Source organism: Aythya marila, assembly GCF_965140915.1.
Source record: "Aythya marila genome assembly, chromosome: 1".
NCBI lineage: Eukaryota > Metazoa > Chordata > Aves > Anseriformes > Anatidae > Aythya > Aythya marila.
Genome location: NC_139042.1, coordinates 160,342,392 through 160,359,240, shown reverse-complemented (window position 1 = coordinate 160,359,240; position 16,849 = coordinate 160,342,392). Strand labels below are relative to the sequence as shown.

The 16,849-nt window shown below is 44.7% G+C and overlaps 2 protein-coding genes across 4 annotated transcripts in view; one reads left to right on the top strand and one right to left on the bottom strand.

Moving 5' to 3' along the window:
- The window catches only part of VEZT (vezatin, adherens junctions transmembrane protein), a 62,224-nt gene extending 58,598 nt beyond the window's left edge, over positions 1 to 3,626 (bottom strand). For all 3 annotated transcript variants that reach the window (XR_014319577.1, XM_082784922.1, XM_082784923.1), the window contains exon 1: positions 3,506 to 3,626. Coding sequence is in view for 2 of the 3 variants with exons in the window: in XM_082784922.1 (XP_082641048.1) it covers positions 3,506 to 3,541 (36 nt within the window). In the remaining variant the exon portion in view is untranslated. The remainder of the gene's footprint in view (positions 1 to 3,505) is intronic.
- A 304-nt stretch (positions 3,627 to 3,930) lies between these two features.
- Positions 3,931 to 16,849, top strand: part of FGD6 (FYVE, RhoGEF and PH domain containing 6) — a 71,506-nt gene continuing 58,587 nt past the window's right edge. The window contains exons 1-2 of the mRNA XM_082784886.1: positions 3,931 to 4,023; positions 11,787 to 14,229. Coding sequence (XP_082641012.1) covers positions 4,011 to 4,023; positions 11,787 to 14,229 — 2,456 coding nt within the window. The 5' untranslated portion in view covers positions 3,931 to 4,010. The remainder of the gene's footprint in view (positions 4,024 to 11,786; positions 14,230 to 16,849) is intronic.

Here is a 16,849-nt window from a genome sequence, read left to right as displayed (position 1 = left end):
GGACTGAAGTGAAGTAGAACAACCACAAGAACTTGAACTGAACAAGACTATGCAGTCGGTGAATGAAAATCTCTGGGTGCTGTAGGAATTCATTTATAACCTGGATAGAGGATGGCAACAATTCTGGACCAGCAAAATGACCGTCACTCACTATTACTCAATCACGATGATCTGCAACAGCTCTTGAACTTCTGCACGGGTAATATTGTTTCCCCAGGGCAGTGATGCCATCCCTGTGCTTGTCCTCCTTCAGGGAGATATTAATGTAACAGATATTTGATAATGAAAAAGATGAATGGTCTTTAGAAGCTCATAAATATCTATCAGCGGGACATCACTTGTTTGCTACAGCACAATTTGTAATGCAGATGGTTGAAATTGATGCCTTCAGGCCTGCTGGACAGAGCTATGACCTGAAAAATATGCAGAAAATAACACTGGACATAACTGTGATGTGGAACAGGTGAAGCATACCCTGTTCTGCTTCTCTTCTCTCTCCTACCCATTCTGTTTGGACACGAAAAACACGAAGGATCGCTTCCTTCCTGATTAGGCATTTGTTATCACAACAATGACAACATTTCTTTAATGTAAGAATAGAGAAGAGTGCATTTATAGTCACTTGCAGGAATGCAGGAGTTTTTTGAAAGCTGCAGCAAAGACTCTTTTCCCCAGACTGGTACAATGGCATTACATGGTGGCAATCCCAAGCATAATTCTCAAGGACCTCCACTACTCCTAGCTACTGACTCAGGAGACTGACACATGAGGCACCTAAACAGGCCCAGGAAGACTTAACAGGTGATCAGGTAGAGAACAGCTTTTGGCATGCTCTTGACCAAACAAAGGACCATCCTGGAAACACCTCATGAACATAAGGGATCCTAGCAAGTTGGGTTCTCCTGTTGTTGCATGATAGTTTTCACGCTGTACTTGTAAAGGAAGATAGTAAACACAAATGGAGGGGAAAAGCATACAGGTGACAGCTTCCAACAGGCAGATACCAAGGGCATTGCAAGAGACCACTGAAATGCTGTACAGCTGACGGAGGCATGGGGAAGCACACCAGCAGCGTGGCACAGTCAGACAGTCTGCTTCTTTGTGTCCACTGCTGCATACAAGCATCAAAGGCTTCTGAAACTCTGCGTCCAGCAAAACGATTCCATTTTTCATAGCTGAATACAGGCACTTCTCCCATGCACAGACTGGGGAGCCTACAAGACACCCCTACCCACGGCACACAGCAACAAACCCACTGATCACAAGCTGTTTTTGCTTCTCTCTCTGCCTGATCTACACTGAAGTAACAACGCATTCATAGTTTTCTAGGAAAACTGTCTAACTTTTCCTGGTAATTTTAGTGAGGTAAAAGAACTAACCAACTCTGGGTGCTCATTCTCTGGGGACAGCGACAGGAGCCAAAGGAACGGCATGGAACTGGGACAGGGGAGGGTCAGGCTGGGGTTAGGGAAAGGTTCTGCACCCAGAGGGTGGTCGGGCACTGGGACAGGCTCCCCAGGGAAATGGTTACAGCACTGAGCCTGCTGGAGTTCAAGAAGGGTTTGGGCAATGCTCTCAGACAAATGGTTTAAGATTTAGGTAGTCCTAAGTGGGGCAAGGAGTTAGGCTTGATGATCCTCGTGGGTTCCTTTCAGCTTGGGATACTCTATGATTTATGAATTATTTTTGCAGTGGAAGACTTTACAGAGCAGTATCAACAAAAGCTACTGCAAGGTGCTGGCTGTTCCTGCACAAGTCAAACTGAAACAAAAACCTTGGCTTCCAGTGTGAGTGAGCAGAAGAGATGCTGTGTCCTGCTCTCCTCATACCTTGGTGGAAAGAAAATAAAAGGAGGAAGCGAAAGAAATTACCAAAGGTATGAGAGAGAAGCAGAGGTGCACTAGCTGCTGAACACACACTATTATCTTCATAGCAGCTTTGCAGAGATGGTATGCATGTTCTATCTCTGGAGCTGCCTAATTTCTTGGCATCCTTCATATGCTTTTCTCAGTGCTCTGGCCCTCATGAGCTTCTCTACTCTTCCAAAAGAGACCTCGGACTCCAGGTTCTCAAGACCAAAACAAGATGTCCTCCCTGCTTTGTCCATTTCTTTCTCGGTACTAATTCCCATGTTGTCATCTAATGCGCTAGTGCTTTCCAAGGAACCTAGCCAAAGACACTAAATACACGATAAGAACAGAATCATTAGACTTAAAGCAAGGAAGAAATGGTAAGAACTGGTATAACTTGAAATGTTATAAGAAATGGTATAACTTGAGAAGCAGCCTCCTGTGCTGCAGAAGAAAACGTAGCTGCTTCCTATAAACCACAGATAACTGAGGAGAGTTTGTGGCCCAAGAACAAAAATGAAATAGTAGTTAAAAATAAACACATTGCAGCATTAAATACCTGTGATGCTTTCTTCTCCTGGCTAAATTTCCTTCTCTGGCTCACCTGCGTGGGGTTATTCGCTATTCTTTATCTTGTTATAGTTGGAATTTCCTTCATGAGACACCCAGCAAGTGACGTAGTAACACATACTCGATACAGCAAGGTGTCAAAACACCTTTACTAGTGCAGGAAACGCATTTCCAAAACACAAAGAAAACAGTCAAGTGCACACACGCATGCAGGGAGATCTCTTACTCCCCACATAGGGGAACTGTTTCTTTTTTAGTCTAAATGGAAATTGCTGCAGTAACTAAAGAACCGTGGGGCTACAGGTCAAATACCACTGCTACTGAAGAAGTGCACGCAGGGGGCAGGCACTGCACCTGTGAAATATTCTCACCAAGGATTTACATCGCTTGAGGAAGCGATGGGACCAGATGATCGTGAAGGCGTCTTCCAAGCTCAGTGATTTTATGATGACAGCAACACAAGTGACAGGCTTTGCTGATAGCGTGCGAGGCTGATTGGGGATGAAAACTTTGTGGCACAGGCCAGAGCCGTGAACAGGCGGTACTGATGCTACTCTGCGTTCCTTAATTGAGGAGCTTTTCAAACCCTGGCTAAACCACATCCTTTGTCGTTATAACCCATAACACTGGATTATAATGCAGCGTTTTACAGACCGTTCCCTCTACAAATACCTTTTTCGGGTACCCCAGGAAACACGTAACCCCCACGCTGGGTCAGTTCCTGCGAACCCATCCGATCGTGAGGCGCAGACACATTCCCCATTCCCCATTGCCCATTCCCAGCCGCTCCAGACGAGGCCCCCGCCACCCGCTGACCCCGTTAGGGACCGAGGGGGGGAGGGGGCAGTGCCCGGCCCCGGCCCCCCCTGGGCCCGGCGCCGCCTCACAAAGGCCGGGCCGGGCCGGGCCGCTCCCCGCGCGCTGCCCTGAGGCGGCCCCAACGGCCGGGCCGCGCGCCCAACGGCCGCCCCCGCCCCCGCCCGGCCGCCCAACGGCCGCCCCGCGCCCAACGGCCGCCGCCCCGCGCACGCCGCCCCCGCGAGGGGCGGAGAGAAGCGCGGGCCCGGCCCGCCGCCGGCGCCCACCTCAAACACCACTTCTTCGTCGAACTCCGGTGTCATCCTTGCAGCGCCATGCCACCCCCCGCGGGCACGACGGGAAACGGAGTCCGCCCCGCCGCCGGCGGCACCTTCCCCGCCTGGCGGAGTGCGGGGGGGCGGGGACTACAACTCCCAGAAGGCGCCGCGAGCACCCGCTTCCTGCCTGCGGGGCGGGGGGGGGGGGCGAGGCCATACATGGAGGCGGTGCGGGGGGGGGGGGGGCTATGAGTGGGTGTGGTCACTTTGTGGGCGTGGCCGCGCGGCGGGCCGGCAGGTGGCGCAGCCGGGGTTGTGTGGGGGCACGGAGGGGCGTGGCCATACAGAGGGGGTGTGGACAGTGGGGGCGTGGTCAGCAAAAGGGCGTGGTCTATAGGGGGCGTGGCCTCGCGGGGGGCGTGTCCCGGCGGCGCGGTGCCCGCCGCGGGCGTTATGCGGGAGCGGGCGCGGGGCCCACGGGCTCCTGGTGCCCCCGGCGGGGCGGGACCGCGCCATGAGCGCCGCCGGTGAGTGCGGGACACGGGGACGGGACGGGACGGGGCGGGCGGAGCGGGGCTGCCGGAGCTGAGTGCGGCACGGCACCAAGTTCTCAGGAGCGGGGCAGATCCCCGGTGCCCAGCAGGGCTTCCAGGGGTCCGGCGGGACGGGGCTGAGCCTCCCCGCTGCTGCTGGGGTGGTGGTGGGGAAGGTGGGCAGGAAGGGGCTGGGGTCAGCAAAGCCCCTTGGAAAGGAAAAGGGAAAGGGGTGCAGAGGAAAATCGGTGTGAAGAAAGTGTGAAGGATTCGTGAAAAATGTGAATTTTAGCAGGAGATTTGCCGGGAAGGCGCAGGGAGCCCTGTCCGGGGGGCAGGGAGCCGAGCGGTGCTGTGAGGTGGGTTCTGTGAGCACAGGAAAGTAAAGGGCGAACAGGAGGAACGGGATCGGGGATCTGACGGTCCTGTTGGCAGAACCCGGACAGCTTCGGACAGGTCAGATGAGGAGCTCACGGGCAGGGTACGACCGAGGAGACCGAGACCTGGGCTTCGCGTCTGCCTCCTCGTAGTGCCCCAGAATTTGGGTCCTGAAACACACAGACACGCTCTGTAAGGCTGGTGCTCAAATAAAGGCTGTCCGACTGCTGCGTTTTAGTTTCAGCCCAGTGAGCTGTAGGAGCTCTTTCTTGTACTGGAATTATTTGGGTTGCTAACTCAGGTACTGCAGTGGGTTGTGCTGTGTGAAACAGCTTTCTCAGAACTGCTTGAAAACGCAGCTTTTCATGAAAAATGTTGGCACGAGTGAAGACTTCAGGTGGAGCTTGAAACACCTGGCTAGCCTTCTGCTCTGCACTCAGGTTAACGTGGAGGGCTCGAGCGTCTCTTGTCCTGTGTTAATGCACCTTTAGGACAATGCAGTTTGGCAGAGCATCGTCAGTATCGCTTTAATATTTGTGATTACGATTTGCAGATATGAGTGACCTCAGATTGATAACCAGGGCTCCTTGAAAGAGGGACTGTGCTACTTGAGGGAACTATGGTAGGGAGAGAAATGCTGAATACAGCTTCAGTCCATTGCCAGAAGTTGCAGAAGGTCCACATTAACAGCCCAGCCTTAACTCCACTCTAGCTTGCCTTTTGCCTATCTAAATGATAGGGTGCTTTTTCAGTTTGTTGCTGCAATTCTTTTCTACTTCCTCTAACAAAATTGTTTCAGTTAAATCTCAGTTCAGATTGGGGTGTTAATTCTGTGGCAGACTAAACTGTTCTTTCATAGCTGACGCTTTCCTATACAAAAACATGTATGTAAATCTGTGCTTCTTCATAACTCAGAAATGATAGCACCTACTTAAAATGCTTGTAGATAATTTACAATCTTACTGTAGTGAGCAACCTGTGGGTTGGCTTTACCTTTCAGCTATAGCTAGTATTGCATTGGTTTCTCATGTACCGCGTATTATTTATATAGGATGCTGATGAATGCACATTTACTTGTTTTCTGCCTGGAACTATTGTGCTGTCTTCAAGCAAAGGCTTTGCCTTTAAAAGGGAAAAACAAAAGCTCAGAGTTACAACTTTGACATTTATTATTTCTTGCCAAAGGAACAACCCTTATATGCGAATCCGTACGGATTATTTGGTGAGCGCAGAACATATAGCTCAGATTCAAAATCTGATTTGACAGCAGCAATGAGAACTATGTACTGCATTTTAATGTCAAAAATGTAAATCAAGGGGGGAAAATTAGAGCAGGAACAGAATAAACAAAATCAATGTGACTTTTCCAATCAAACTTTGTTGCTTTCAAGCACTGAAGAAATGAGGCCTCGAGGGTTTAGTGCCCCTTTAACCCTCTGATATGTCAAGTCCTGTTAGAGTTGCTTGGCGTTATCTCCACATGCGATCTTCAAAGGTTGTTTATTTATCCCTTCACTTACTCTAAAGTTATCCCCAACTTTCCTGTTTTATTTCAACAAGTTGCTGAACAACCTGCGATTTCGAAATTAATGTTTTCCTTTTGCAGTTTGTTTAGGATGTTTTCTAAAAATGTAGTGGCTGGAAACCATCATCTTCCCTTGTATTTTAAAAACTACACGTGTGATCTTCCGGGATGTCGTGACTCACTCCTCTTTCTGTTTGCTTTTTAACATTGTGGCACCTGAAAAAATTAGAGTGTCTGCATAATAAAACAAACAATTTTTCACGGGAAGTAAATCAGTGCACTCGGAATACTTTTTTGAGGTGTGTATCTGATGAAACCTTTCTGTAACTGACAATAAAGTAGTTGAACTGAAGTGTCTTGCTGTCAGTTGTGGAAATTTAGGCTGTTAGAGAACCTGAGTTTTAGAATAATGTATCTGTTTCTCTGGCAGTGTGCTCACTGCCATCACGGTCATCTTTGAATGTGTCCTGAGCACATAGCAATAATTATCTCTCCCTGGAAGGTCTCTAAAAGCCTGACCCCTTGTATACATACGGTAAGATAGGAGTATGTGTATGGTCAGCCACTACAGCGTGACAGTGCCGTTAAATTCACGCCCTGGCTTACCCCCATAGTCACTTGATTGGGTACCTGTACCCCAAATTTAGGCCTAGCTGCTGTAAAAATCTTTCATGACCCTGATTGATCATTTCACTGCCTTCCTACAGTTTCGTGGTTCAAAAAAGAAAATTGCCTTAGGGCGGGTTGCGGGGCCCCAAGAGGAGTGGCCTCATGGGTGAGCAGAGCCCGTCCCGTGGAGGACTCGGGGGCCCAGGAGCAAGGCCTCTGTGCGTGGGGAGCTCACAAAGCACAATATCCAGCTGTGGCTGCACGACGGCCTGTACTCCTCCACAGGCTTCTGTGTTCATTCAGTAGCCTGTTAGGTTGGTGTAAAGGAGGGCTGGGATGATCGATCGTAGACCAGACTCGTGTTCTGGCAGCAGGAACCTTTTGTCCCCATTTTCTTGGCCAGGTGCAGGTGAACATCATTTTTTTCTTGTTCTTTTGCTGTTCCCAAATGTGGAAGTTGTTTAAAAATGTGGGCATAAACACAACTTGGGAAAACGTTCCCTTAGCTGTAGGTTTACAGCAGTGATATTTGAGGTTTTTTGGCACAGTTCAACTTCATACAGCTTCTTTCCCCCAGTCCTTTTCCTTCGTATAAATGCTGGGTGGGCATGATAGCACGGTGTCAAAATCCGAGGAGAAGATTTATTGCTGTTTCATAACAGTTCTTCAGGGCTGCATTGTCTTGCTGGCTTTCCTGTTCATTCCTGGTGTTGCGTAGAACAGACACAAGCATTTTTACGTGAGGCCCTCAGTTGCCAAACCCTATCATCTGAGGAACAGAAACAGGCGCAAAGGCCAAGGCTCTGAGAGCTCGAGCTGCTCCAGGGTGTTCCCATCCTCCTGCAAGGCACAGTGAAGGTAGGACGGGAACACGTGTTCAGCCAGGCAAGGCTGAGGGGCACGGAGAGACTCAGCAGGATGGGAATGGGTGTAACTTCTTCCTCAGCACACTGCAGGAGATAATTCGCCCCAGGGAGAAACGTCCAGCCTGTGCTGTGACCTGCAGATGGACAAAGAGGGAGTGTGTGCATCAGCCTACAGCGCTACTGGCTAGTTATTGTTAGAAAAATAATGCCCCTTTTAATCCTTTTTTTTTTTTTTAACATTGTGTGTTTTAGTATTTTCAAGCATCATCCTTGTTTGTTTTTTTTCCCTCCAGCACTAGTGTTGGCTGTTTACTGATAAGCAATAGATTTCCTGTTGGTGAGGCAGGTTTGTTACTCACTTTATTTATGGATTTCTTCCTTTTCCTAGTCAAGCAAGCCAGAGGATATCTCTGCTCACTTCCGTGACTCCTAAACATTTAATCCATTTATTCAAATATAACTTTATGTTTTATAAGAAATCATTTGGTTTTCTTACTGGTAGCCCTGCATGCTAGTCTGGGTGCAGAGATCCTCTAAGCAATGGGGTAAGATTGGAGAGAGGTGGAGGGGAAGTGATAGTGATTCTCTGTTCCCTCAGTAACTACCACAAACTGGCGAATCCAATGTTCAGACCAGAATTTCCTCTGAAATTACTACACTTCTCAGAAAGTGAGTTTAGCTTGATTGTAAGCACTGCTGACACCACGACTACCCTAGGCAAGGTGTTGCTGTAGTTAATTATCCTTGGGGTTTAATGATAACTTCCAACTCTTCTTTCTAGTTTGGCTGTGGGGTCTCTGCATGTCTTTGTTTCCTGATTAAGAGCCATCTATAATCATAAAACTCTCACATGTGCATGAATATATATTCTATCACCATCTCACTTCTTAATTTTTTTGGCTAAATTAAGCAGGATGAGCTTTCCTGGGTCTTGAGGTACGGTTTTTATACTTTAGATACTCCTTATAGTTATTTCTTGAATTCGTCCCAAGTTCTCCTGTAAGAATGCCAGAAGTGACACAGCATGCCACTCGCAGTCTGGCAGTTGCTGCATACACAAATATTTTCAATGCCTGTAATTTTTTTTTAACGTTTATCTTCTTGTAATCTGGAGGATTATTTACCACTGTAGCTGCAGACCTAGCTCATACAAAATAGGTATCAACAATGATTTATTTCCAAATTCTCTTCAGTTTCAGCTCTGTTGATTACAACCAACAGCCTCTGTTCTTAGGTGAACAGTTCCATTTGGTACCAGGAAAAACCCTGTCATCCAAATAAGTCACCACACTGTGCTTTTGTTGTATAGTGTTTCCTTGATTATGTTTGATTATTGTTTTTCACCAAAAAGGCTTGCTTTCACTTGTCACTTTAACAAAAAGTCATTCTCTCATGACTTCCAGTCATTCTTTACACCTTTATATATAAGTAGTTGCCTCCTACTTAGTTTTCTGTCTTTCAAGGATGGAAAAAATGTCCCTTTTAAAGCACTGCACTATGTCAAAATGGTTTGGATTCTTATACTGTGAATTAAATTAGTTGATAATCAACAGAACTTCATTTACCAATTTCTAATCTAATACACTTTTACCCTCGCCTAGCTACTGTTATTTTTCTGTTTGTTTGTTTAGAAGTTCATCATTTGTGTTTTTCAGAAACTTGAATATGTTTTGTTGAGGAAAATTATTGGTGTGCATTCTCTTCCTGGATTCTTTACTTTCTCGTCATAAAAGTATTTTGAAAGGGCTTCTCATTCAGCTGTCTCCTGCAGATCTGTTTTGGTATTGAGACTGTCACATGCCTGTTAATACATTGACCCCTACCCATTTTAGATGCAACTGGCAGTCATGTTAAAGCAGATAGTGGGGTCTTTGTTACACCATGCAATTTGTCTGTCTCTTCTGCCTGCTCCAATGGCTTTTAACATCGAAGTCATTTGAAAAATTCTAGTAGGCTTCAGAAATGTTACTAAATCACACTTCTTATCAGGTGTTAATTTTACTGGCTCTACTCGTTACCAGGTTTCCAATATTGGCATATAAACAACGGGTTTGTTTTCTTCGCATCCGTTTACATGTTAATGTTTTAGTTTTGAATCTCACAGTCAAATAATAGTAGTACACCGTACCTTCTCGGTGTCTTCCCTAATGTACACTATTTGAAAGCCCTGCAGGCTATTGCTCTCTGAAATATTAGGCAGTTCCACAGCAGAGAAAGAATCTTCTGAGGGTGGCAGACTTTGGCTTATGGAGTGGGACAACTAATCCATGGGATATCACTTACCTAGCCAGTGTTTAATCTCCTGGATCTTCTGCAATCTGCTTCTCTCATTTGGGGATCAGGAAGGCTTCCCAGGCAGACTGCCTCTCTCCTGTTTTCAGGGAGCTTTAACAATTTAATAAATATTACTGAGCACGGCCCAGGACTACCACAGCGCTGTGTTCTGTGACATCCTGTCGGGTCATCTCTTTTTACTGCAGAAAGCAGGGTCCTCTATTGCCATCATTTTATTCCCACCCGAATGGGCAGTTGCGGTGTCTGAAAGCAATGTACAAGAAGTCTGTCTGTCTTCAGGATCAGTGGTTGTCCATCCAAAGGGTTATTTTTTTCCCCTGGCAAACTACTGACTTGCAGTTCACTGTATGGGAAATCCCTGTTTTTGGAGAGGAAATCGAAGGTGGTACATCCTTTGCAGTAACTGATAGTTGAGTCACTGCTGGCCGTCATCTTTGGCTACCTAGAGCCATACCTTTCAAAAGAAATCCTGCACTCCCTCCTGTAAAACAGCTCAAAAATTGTCTCTGCCATCACGTTTACCTCTTTGCTAATAGACGTGCAGCAAGGGCAGCTGTTCTAAGCCTAAGCAGAATCAGTCTGGATACCATTTAATGATTCATGTCCTAGAAAAACATCGTTTTCCTGTTTCTATAGTGGAGACATTGTTTCTGGCTGCCTGCTTAGAGCAGTGGCTTAGTGTTTGGGAAATGCTTGCATCTGAATGCATCTGCCTTTTTTTTTTTTTTTTTAAGTTATCTAGACAAGACAAACAGAAAACAGAAAAAAATCCCCAAGACTGAAACATTATTCTTATGTTTCTAGGCTAGGAATTTGGATAGAATCACACATCTATAATAATAATTCACCATGCCCAAAGTTGAAAGGAGCATTTTATCAATGGCTTAACCAATCCCTTTGCATGTGTTACATCAATTATCATGTTTTCTTGAGATTTTTATATAACACATTTACGACTTCCTGAAAGTATTTTAAAATATTGTTCAAAACACAGCAAATAAATACAGAGGTAGTACATTTAAAAAAATAGAATGAGAAACTTGTTTATTATATAAGTCAGCCTTCATATGTCAAAATCCCTCTGAGCATGTAGAAATTATTATCCAGGATATGCACCGGTCATAAATTATCTGCTGCAACATGAAAATGCTTCAGGCATATCTTGAAAAAAAAAAAAAAAAAAAAAAAAAAGAGTGGGATCAGAGCACAATGGTCTCCAAGTTCCTCTTGTGCTCCTTTTCCTGCCCTCTACTCTCTCTGGGCTTCGTCATCCACTGCAGTCAAGTGGGTCATAAGTCATAGCAGTGGTGGCTGTTTCTAGGTCACAGTAGCATGCTGGGAAGAGTAATTTTATAAGATGCACAGAAATAACGTTTTACTCATTGAGCAAGTCAGGAAAACACTGACTTGCTGCAAATTGTTGCACTAATTTTACACCACAGGCTCATTTAGCTGAACGGGTGGTGTTGACATATGCTAGTTTTACAGATGGAACGGCAATCCATCTAAATATCTAAATAGTGTTTGAAAAGAAGAGGAAGATAAAGGGGATTTTTAGGTTACACATTTCCAAAGGTGGTAGGGGAAGGGACTGAACTGTCCTGGATGTTCACCTGTCTCTTCACGGCTTATTGTACACTAAACACTTAACACATTTGAAACAGTTTTAAAAGGTATTACTATAGTGCAAACTTCAAAAACAGGCTAATCTGTTCTGTTTTCATTAGAATCGTACTTCAGTATCTGAGGGTTATACATTTTCATAAAGTTAAACTGTTTGTCAACAAACAGTTGAAAACCCTTGTTGAGAACAGTTGAGAAACCCTTGAAGATTTCTCATCCCCTTGATTGTGCCCGTTAAGAAAAGCAAGAAAAGCAACTAGTTTAAAAAAAAAAAAAAAAAAAAAAAAAAAAGATAGGGAAAGGAGGCATGCTTTTAAGAGAAAAATATGTACATATACACACCAATGTCCTGTAGGGCACATGATTTAAATGTTATGAGACTTCTAATAATGCTGTGATGCAGGTGAAGTTGTTCTGTGGGCAGATGGTGACTAACGTTCTTTGTTTTCCATCCTTCCTAGAAATTAAGAAGCCGCCTGTGGCCCCCAAACCAAAATTTGTGGTAGGACACAAGGCGACACCTCCACCTGTTGCACCGAAGCCTGATGTTGTACTTTCTGGTGTTATTCAAGCAGCAAAGAAAACTAAGCCAGCGATTGCACCAAAACCGAAGGTTCTCAAGAGCTCATCTGTTCCAGAAGTTAAGCCTCCATCCTCTACAAGGAAAAGCACCAAAAGCTTTGAGGAACACAGAGGAGATTCTTCTCAAACACTAGACCACTTGAACTCTAAAAATGAAGCCTTGGAAGGGAATACAGATAACACAGCATACATTCTACCTGTATCATCTTGCAAATATGAATGCCTTCATAAGCTTGGAAACGGGGAGAACACTTGTAAAACTCAGATCATTCTTGAGCACTTTGAAAACTTAGAGAACATCAAAGTAGGTGAAAAAACTGTGCTAGCTCTGGGGGATAGTCCCAATGAAAAATTGGCAAATAGAAATCAGGTGGTTCTGAAAGCCAGCATTTTGGAAGAGAAGCTTAAAGATGTTCTAACTCATGGTGTATTCCCCAACAGCAGTCCTGTGAGGCACAGGTGTGCAGACAAACTTGACAAAAGGGATGGCAACAGCTCCAGGGATGATGTTAAAATAGAGTTCATGGAACTTGTACAGTCTTCACCTTCTTCTGAGGTAGCTAATGGGAGGCAACAAAATATTAACATTAAGCACACTGTTGAAGAGCTTCAGATGTCTGAAACTTGTCCTAGTTTGACTGAAAACCATCACAGTTGCTCCTGCCCATTGGACCAGGAAAACCTGGAAAATGAACATTTAAGTAGCAATAGTACGTTTTCAGGTGAAATGGGTATGAAAATAGACACTGATAAAGCTTCCTCTGAAACATGTTCAATCCTGTGCTCAAAAACGCTCCCTATCCCTAAGCCAAGAAAGCCACGTGCTGCATGTCTAGTTCGGCAGGATGGCATAGACGGGATAGGAGAAGGAACAAAGGAACCATCTAATTCAGAGAATGATCCCATTGGGTCTGCTGAACAAAGCCTTAAAAAGCCAGCAAAAATTAATGTGCTTGGTCAGAGTGTTTGTTATAACAATGATACAGAAGTGCTTCATCCTGAAAAATCTGAGATAAATCAAAGCATTGCAGAGAAAATGCATCCAGTGAAGGAACCTGCTGATACTGAAGAGTCAACACTGCAAAGTCTTTTGCCTCAGTTATCTCACAAAACTTGTGATTTGGTGGAAAATGTTGAATGTTCTTTAGATACAGACCATGACTTAGGTAACTCCATGGGTAAGATGAAAGATGATGCTAGTATGCTAGATGCAGTGGACAAAAGGACTAGTTTTATCAGGTGTGATACTTTGTCCATGAGTTTGCCAAAGCAAATCAAACTAACTGGCAGTCAGCACTCACCTACTTCTAATAGTCTTCATGTTTCCCTACAAAAAGTGGAAGATAAAGAAGTGAAAATAAAGGATGAAAGTTCTCCAAAAGTCGTTCCTAAGAAACCACAGCGGCACAGCCTACCAGCTGCAGGACTGCTGAAGAAAGCTGCATCAGCAGAGCTTGTGGAGAAAAGTTCTTATGCCTCCAGTGAAGACAAATCGAAAAGCCTTCTGGAAGGATCTCACTTCACACACGCTCCAGTCAAGGAGCAAGGTGCATTGTCATCCTGTGACATGCCTAAACGATCCTCTGAGAAACCTGTCTGGAAGTTACCTCATCCTATTCTTCCGTTTTCAGGAAATTCTGAGTCATTAAAAACTGCTAGTGTTGCTCCCAGCTTCAACCACTTGACGGTTGTGACAAAGCCTCGGGCCAAATCTCTCTCTTCTGTGGACATGGACAGGACAGACAAACCGTGCAAAGACCCGCAGAAGAAAAATAGTTTGAAAAAGTTTCTCAACATGAAGCTGTCGGTTTGCTTAATGAAAAGTGACTTCCAAAAATTTCTGTCCAAAGGCAGCCAGTCAATGGACAGTTCTGTCATTAACCTTTCCACTGGAGAAGGGTATGGGAGTGGTAACAGCCGGCATATGGCATCTGCAGGCAGTGAAAGGAAAGCTAAATCTGCCAAGGCACATTCTATGGAAATAAGTAGTCCAGCAGTGCAGAAGAAGAGGCAGAGAAACAGAAGCCAGCCTGAGATGCGAAATACCCAGAGGCTGGAGTCTTTAGATGGGCACGCAGTGTCGGGAGAGATTTTGTCCCAAATGCATTTGAATTCTGTAACCAGCAGTTGTGCTCCAGAATATGAGAACGTGCGTCACTACGAGGAAATACCGGAGTATGAGAACTTGCCTTTTGCTATGGGTGCTGGTAAAAATCTCTGTTTGGAATGGCAGAATTCCAGCAGTGTGGAAGACCAGAGCCCTAGCTTGTATGAGGTGGAGGAGACTTTTCAAGCTGCAAGCAGGCGTGTGAGACATGGCAGGTAACATAAAGCGGAAAGGGAGGCTACACCTCTCACTTGCAGCTCTGGTGGTTGTAAACACATTTGGGGGATGAGCTGAGAGGCTGTACCCCTTTCATTAAGTGTCAGCAGAACGGTCATTATTGTATATCTCTGCATTTGCTTTTGAAGTGCTGAAAACTGCACTTGGTCAAGAGAGTCAAGAGGAAAAATAAGCTACTTATTCCTCATTCATGATCAAAATTTGGGAAATGCACGTGTATGCTTTACCAATTTAAATTAAAGCAATTAGATACAGTCATGTTTTTGTATTCAAGAATACTTAAATAAGGAGGAATGAACCTTACCTCAGTCTCAGGATCAACTTGAAAAAATGTCCATAGAGTGCACAGTTGCTAGGTTTGTAGGAGAAATAAATATATTTTTAGATCAGCTGATACAGCTGGAAAAAGCAGACAAGCTTTTGGGTATGCAAATTCTTCATCGGGTCTTGAAAGTTTTTCTGGTATAAGAAAAGATACTGCTTCTCCGTGAACACACTGGGTATTCTGTATCTTCCTGTGCCAACAGGTGCAGTAAGATTAGTGGAAGTGCATGAGTCCTGCGTGACCCATATAAAACATTTCGGAAAGACAGGGGTTTGTGACACGGTAGGAGAAAGGAAGCGCTCGCTGCAGGGCAAGGAGCAAACGGCTGTTACACTGTCCAGGGAGGTGGTGGAGGTCGATAGATAGTGTCCTCAGATTCAGAAAGGAATTGCACCAATTCACGGAGATGTCCCAAACAGATGCTAAATGGAATAGGCAGGTGCAGACCTCGTAACATCTGTAGTGCTGTGATTGTGGATGCTGGCAGGAGGAATGGGCCACAGGGAGGGGCAGGCTAACACGTTCTCCTGAAATAGCATTTCCTACTGTGTCTGTCAGAGTACTGTAATGGGTGAAACATTGTTTTGACCCAACTTGGTATTACTTAACTAATTAAATTCAGCTAATCAGTTGGTCTTGCAGAACCTTAAGCGTTGTCTCAGACCAGTGTTAAGGATTTAAACAAAATACCCAACTTGTGTATTTCATAGTCCCCAGCAAGCTTCTTTACACTCTTGAGAGTATTTGCATATTGATGAGAACAAATGAGATAGAAATCTTCCATTAAAAAGAAGAGTTATGTGTGATTATAAGCTAAGCTTCATTTTGGATGCGTGAGCAGCAAATGCATGCTCCAAGGGGTCTTTCTATTCTCTAGGGGAGCGTGTTCTCTTATAGAGGTGGAGCTACATTTTAAGTGGCATCCTTTGTTAGTAATTGTTTACAGAGTTGATATGCTTAACTTTGGACTGTTTGATGGAAAGCATTAAACTTTATTGTGGGAAGTAGGATTTCTAGTTACGGGCTTGGTATTGGTATACATGTATTTGCTTATATGCTTGTTGAGTATCTTTCTTGCTTACAATAGGGTGCTTCTTGTTTTCATCATGGAATTCTTTAAGTGCCACGAATTCCAGACCGGGTGTATGCTTTTTATTTAAACCTAATTTTGGGTTATCTTTTGGGGCTGTTGACTCCATTCTTTCGGTATTTCCTTGCTTTGGTTTACCAAAGAAGTGTGAGTCCAAACCTAAAGAAGGATATATTTAATGTATGTTTGATTATTTAGGTTTGTGTTGTGGTCATGAATCAGGTGAGTGTTTCTCTTTGTTTTAGGAAGAGGAACATTTTGCTGAATAAAGCGCAGTAGGCATGAGACTGCAGTGGCTGCTTAGTTTTCTCACCTGGCTGAGTGTATGAGATTTATGGTTATTCCCTCTCCACAGCATCCCTCCTCAGTACCAACAGTGACTTAAGGGTTTAAGTGATCTCTTGTACCCTGGCACATCTGTACCTGTAGTGCTCCCTAAGCTGGGTGGTCTTGGCAGAACTGGGTTTGTGTTGTGTTTTTCTTTAAAAAGCACACATAGAAAAACATAACCAGAACACTTCATCTCAGGGTTTATGTTAAACTACTATAGAGTCCCAGTCAGAAACTACCATAGGAAATTATTTACATATGAAATTACTTCAGTAGGTCTCAGGGAACAAAGAAATCCCAAGGAGAAGAAGGAGACACGGGGGGCAGTGGTCTCCTGAGACAGACCAGCTGGGTCTGGAGGAGCAGGTGCAGGGGCTGGTGTTGGCTCTGCATGGAAGGTGCCAGGATCCTAGCCCAGCTGGAGCCAAGCAGGCAGTTTCTCTGGTTTTCCCATCCGTTGTTTTCCTAGCTCCTTTTGTAGCCTCTTTATCAATGCCATCTTCCCTTTTCTGCATAGCTCTTTAAGAAACTTCTGGCATTCCCTGCGCCAAGTGGTATTATAAAACTGGTTAGAGAAACATGCCATGTTATTGTAATAATTACTGCTAGCATTTTCCCCAGCCTGTCAGAACATGTGCTTACCTCTTTTTCATAGATCATGGCACATAAAACTTCTGTGAGGCACTGCTAATGGGTGTCAAAGCAGGTTATCTTATGATAAAAGACCCGGTATAAATGAGATTTTTCTTCTGAGAAGTTCATAGACTGATTGCCTACACGTCTAGTCACAATAATAGCGTATATGCAGTATATTGATCCTGAACACAGGGTTTGCATTACTAGAAGAGTTCAG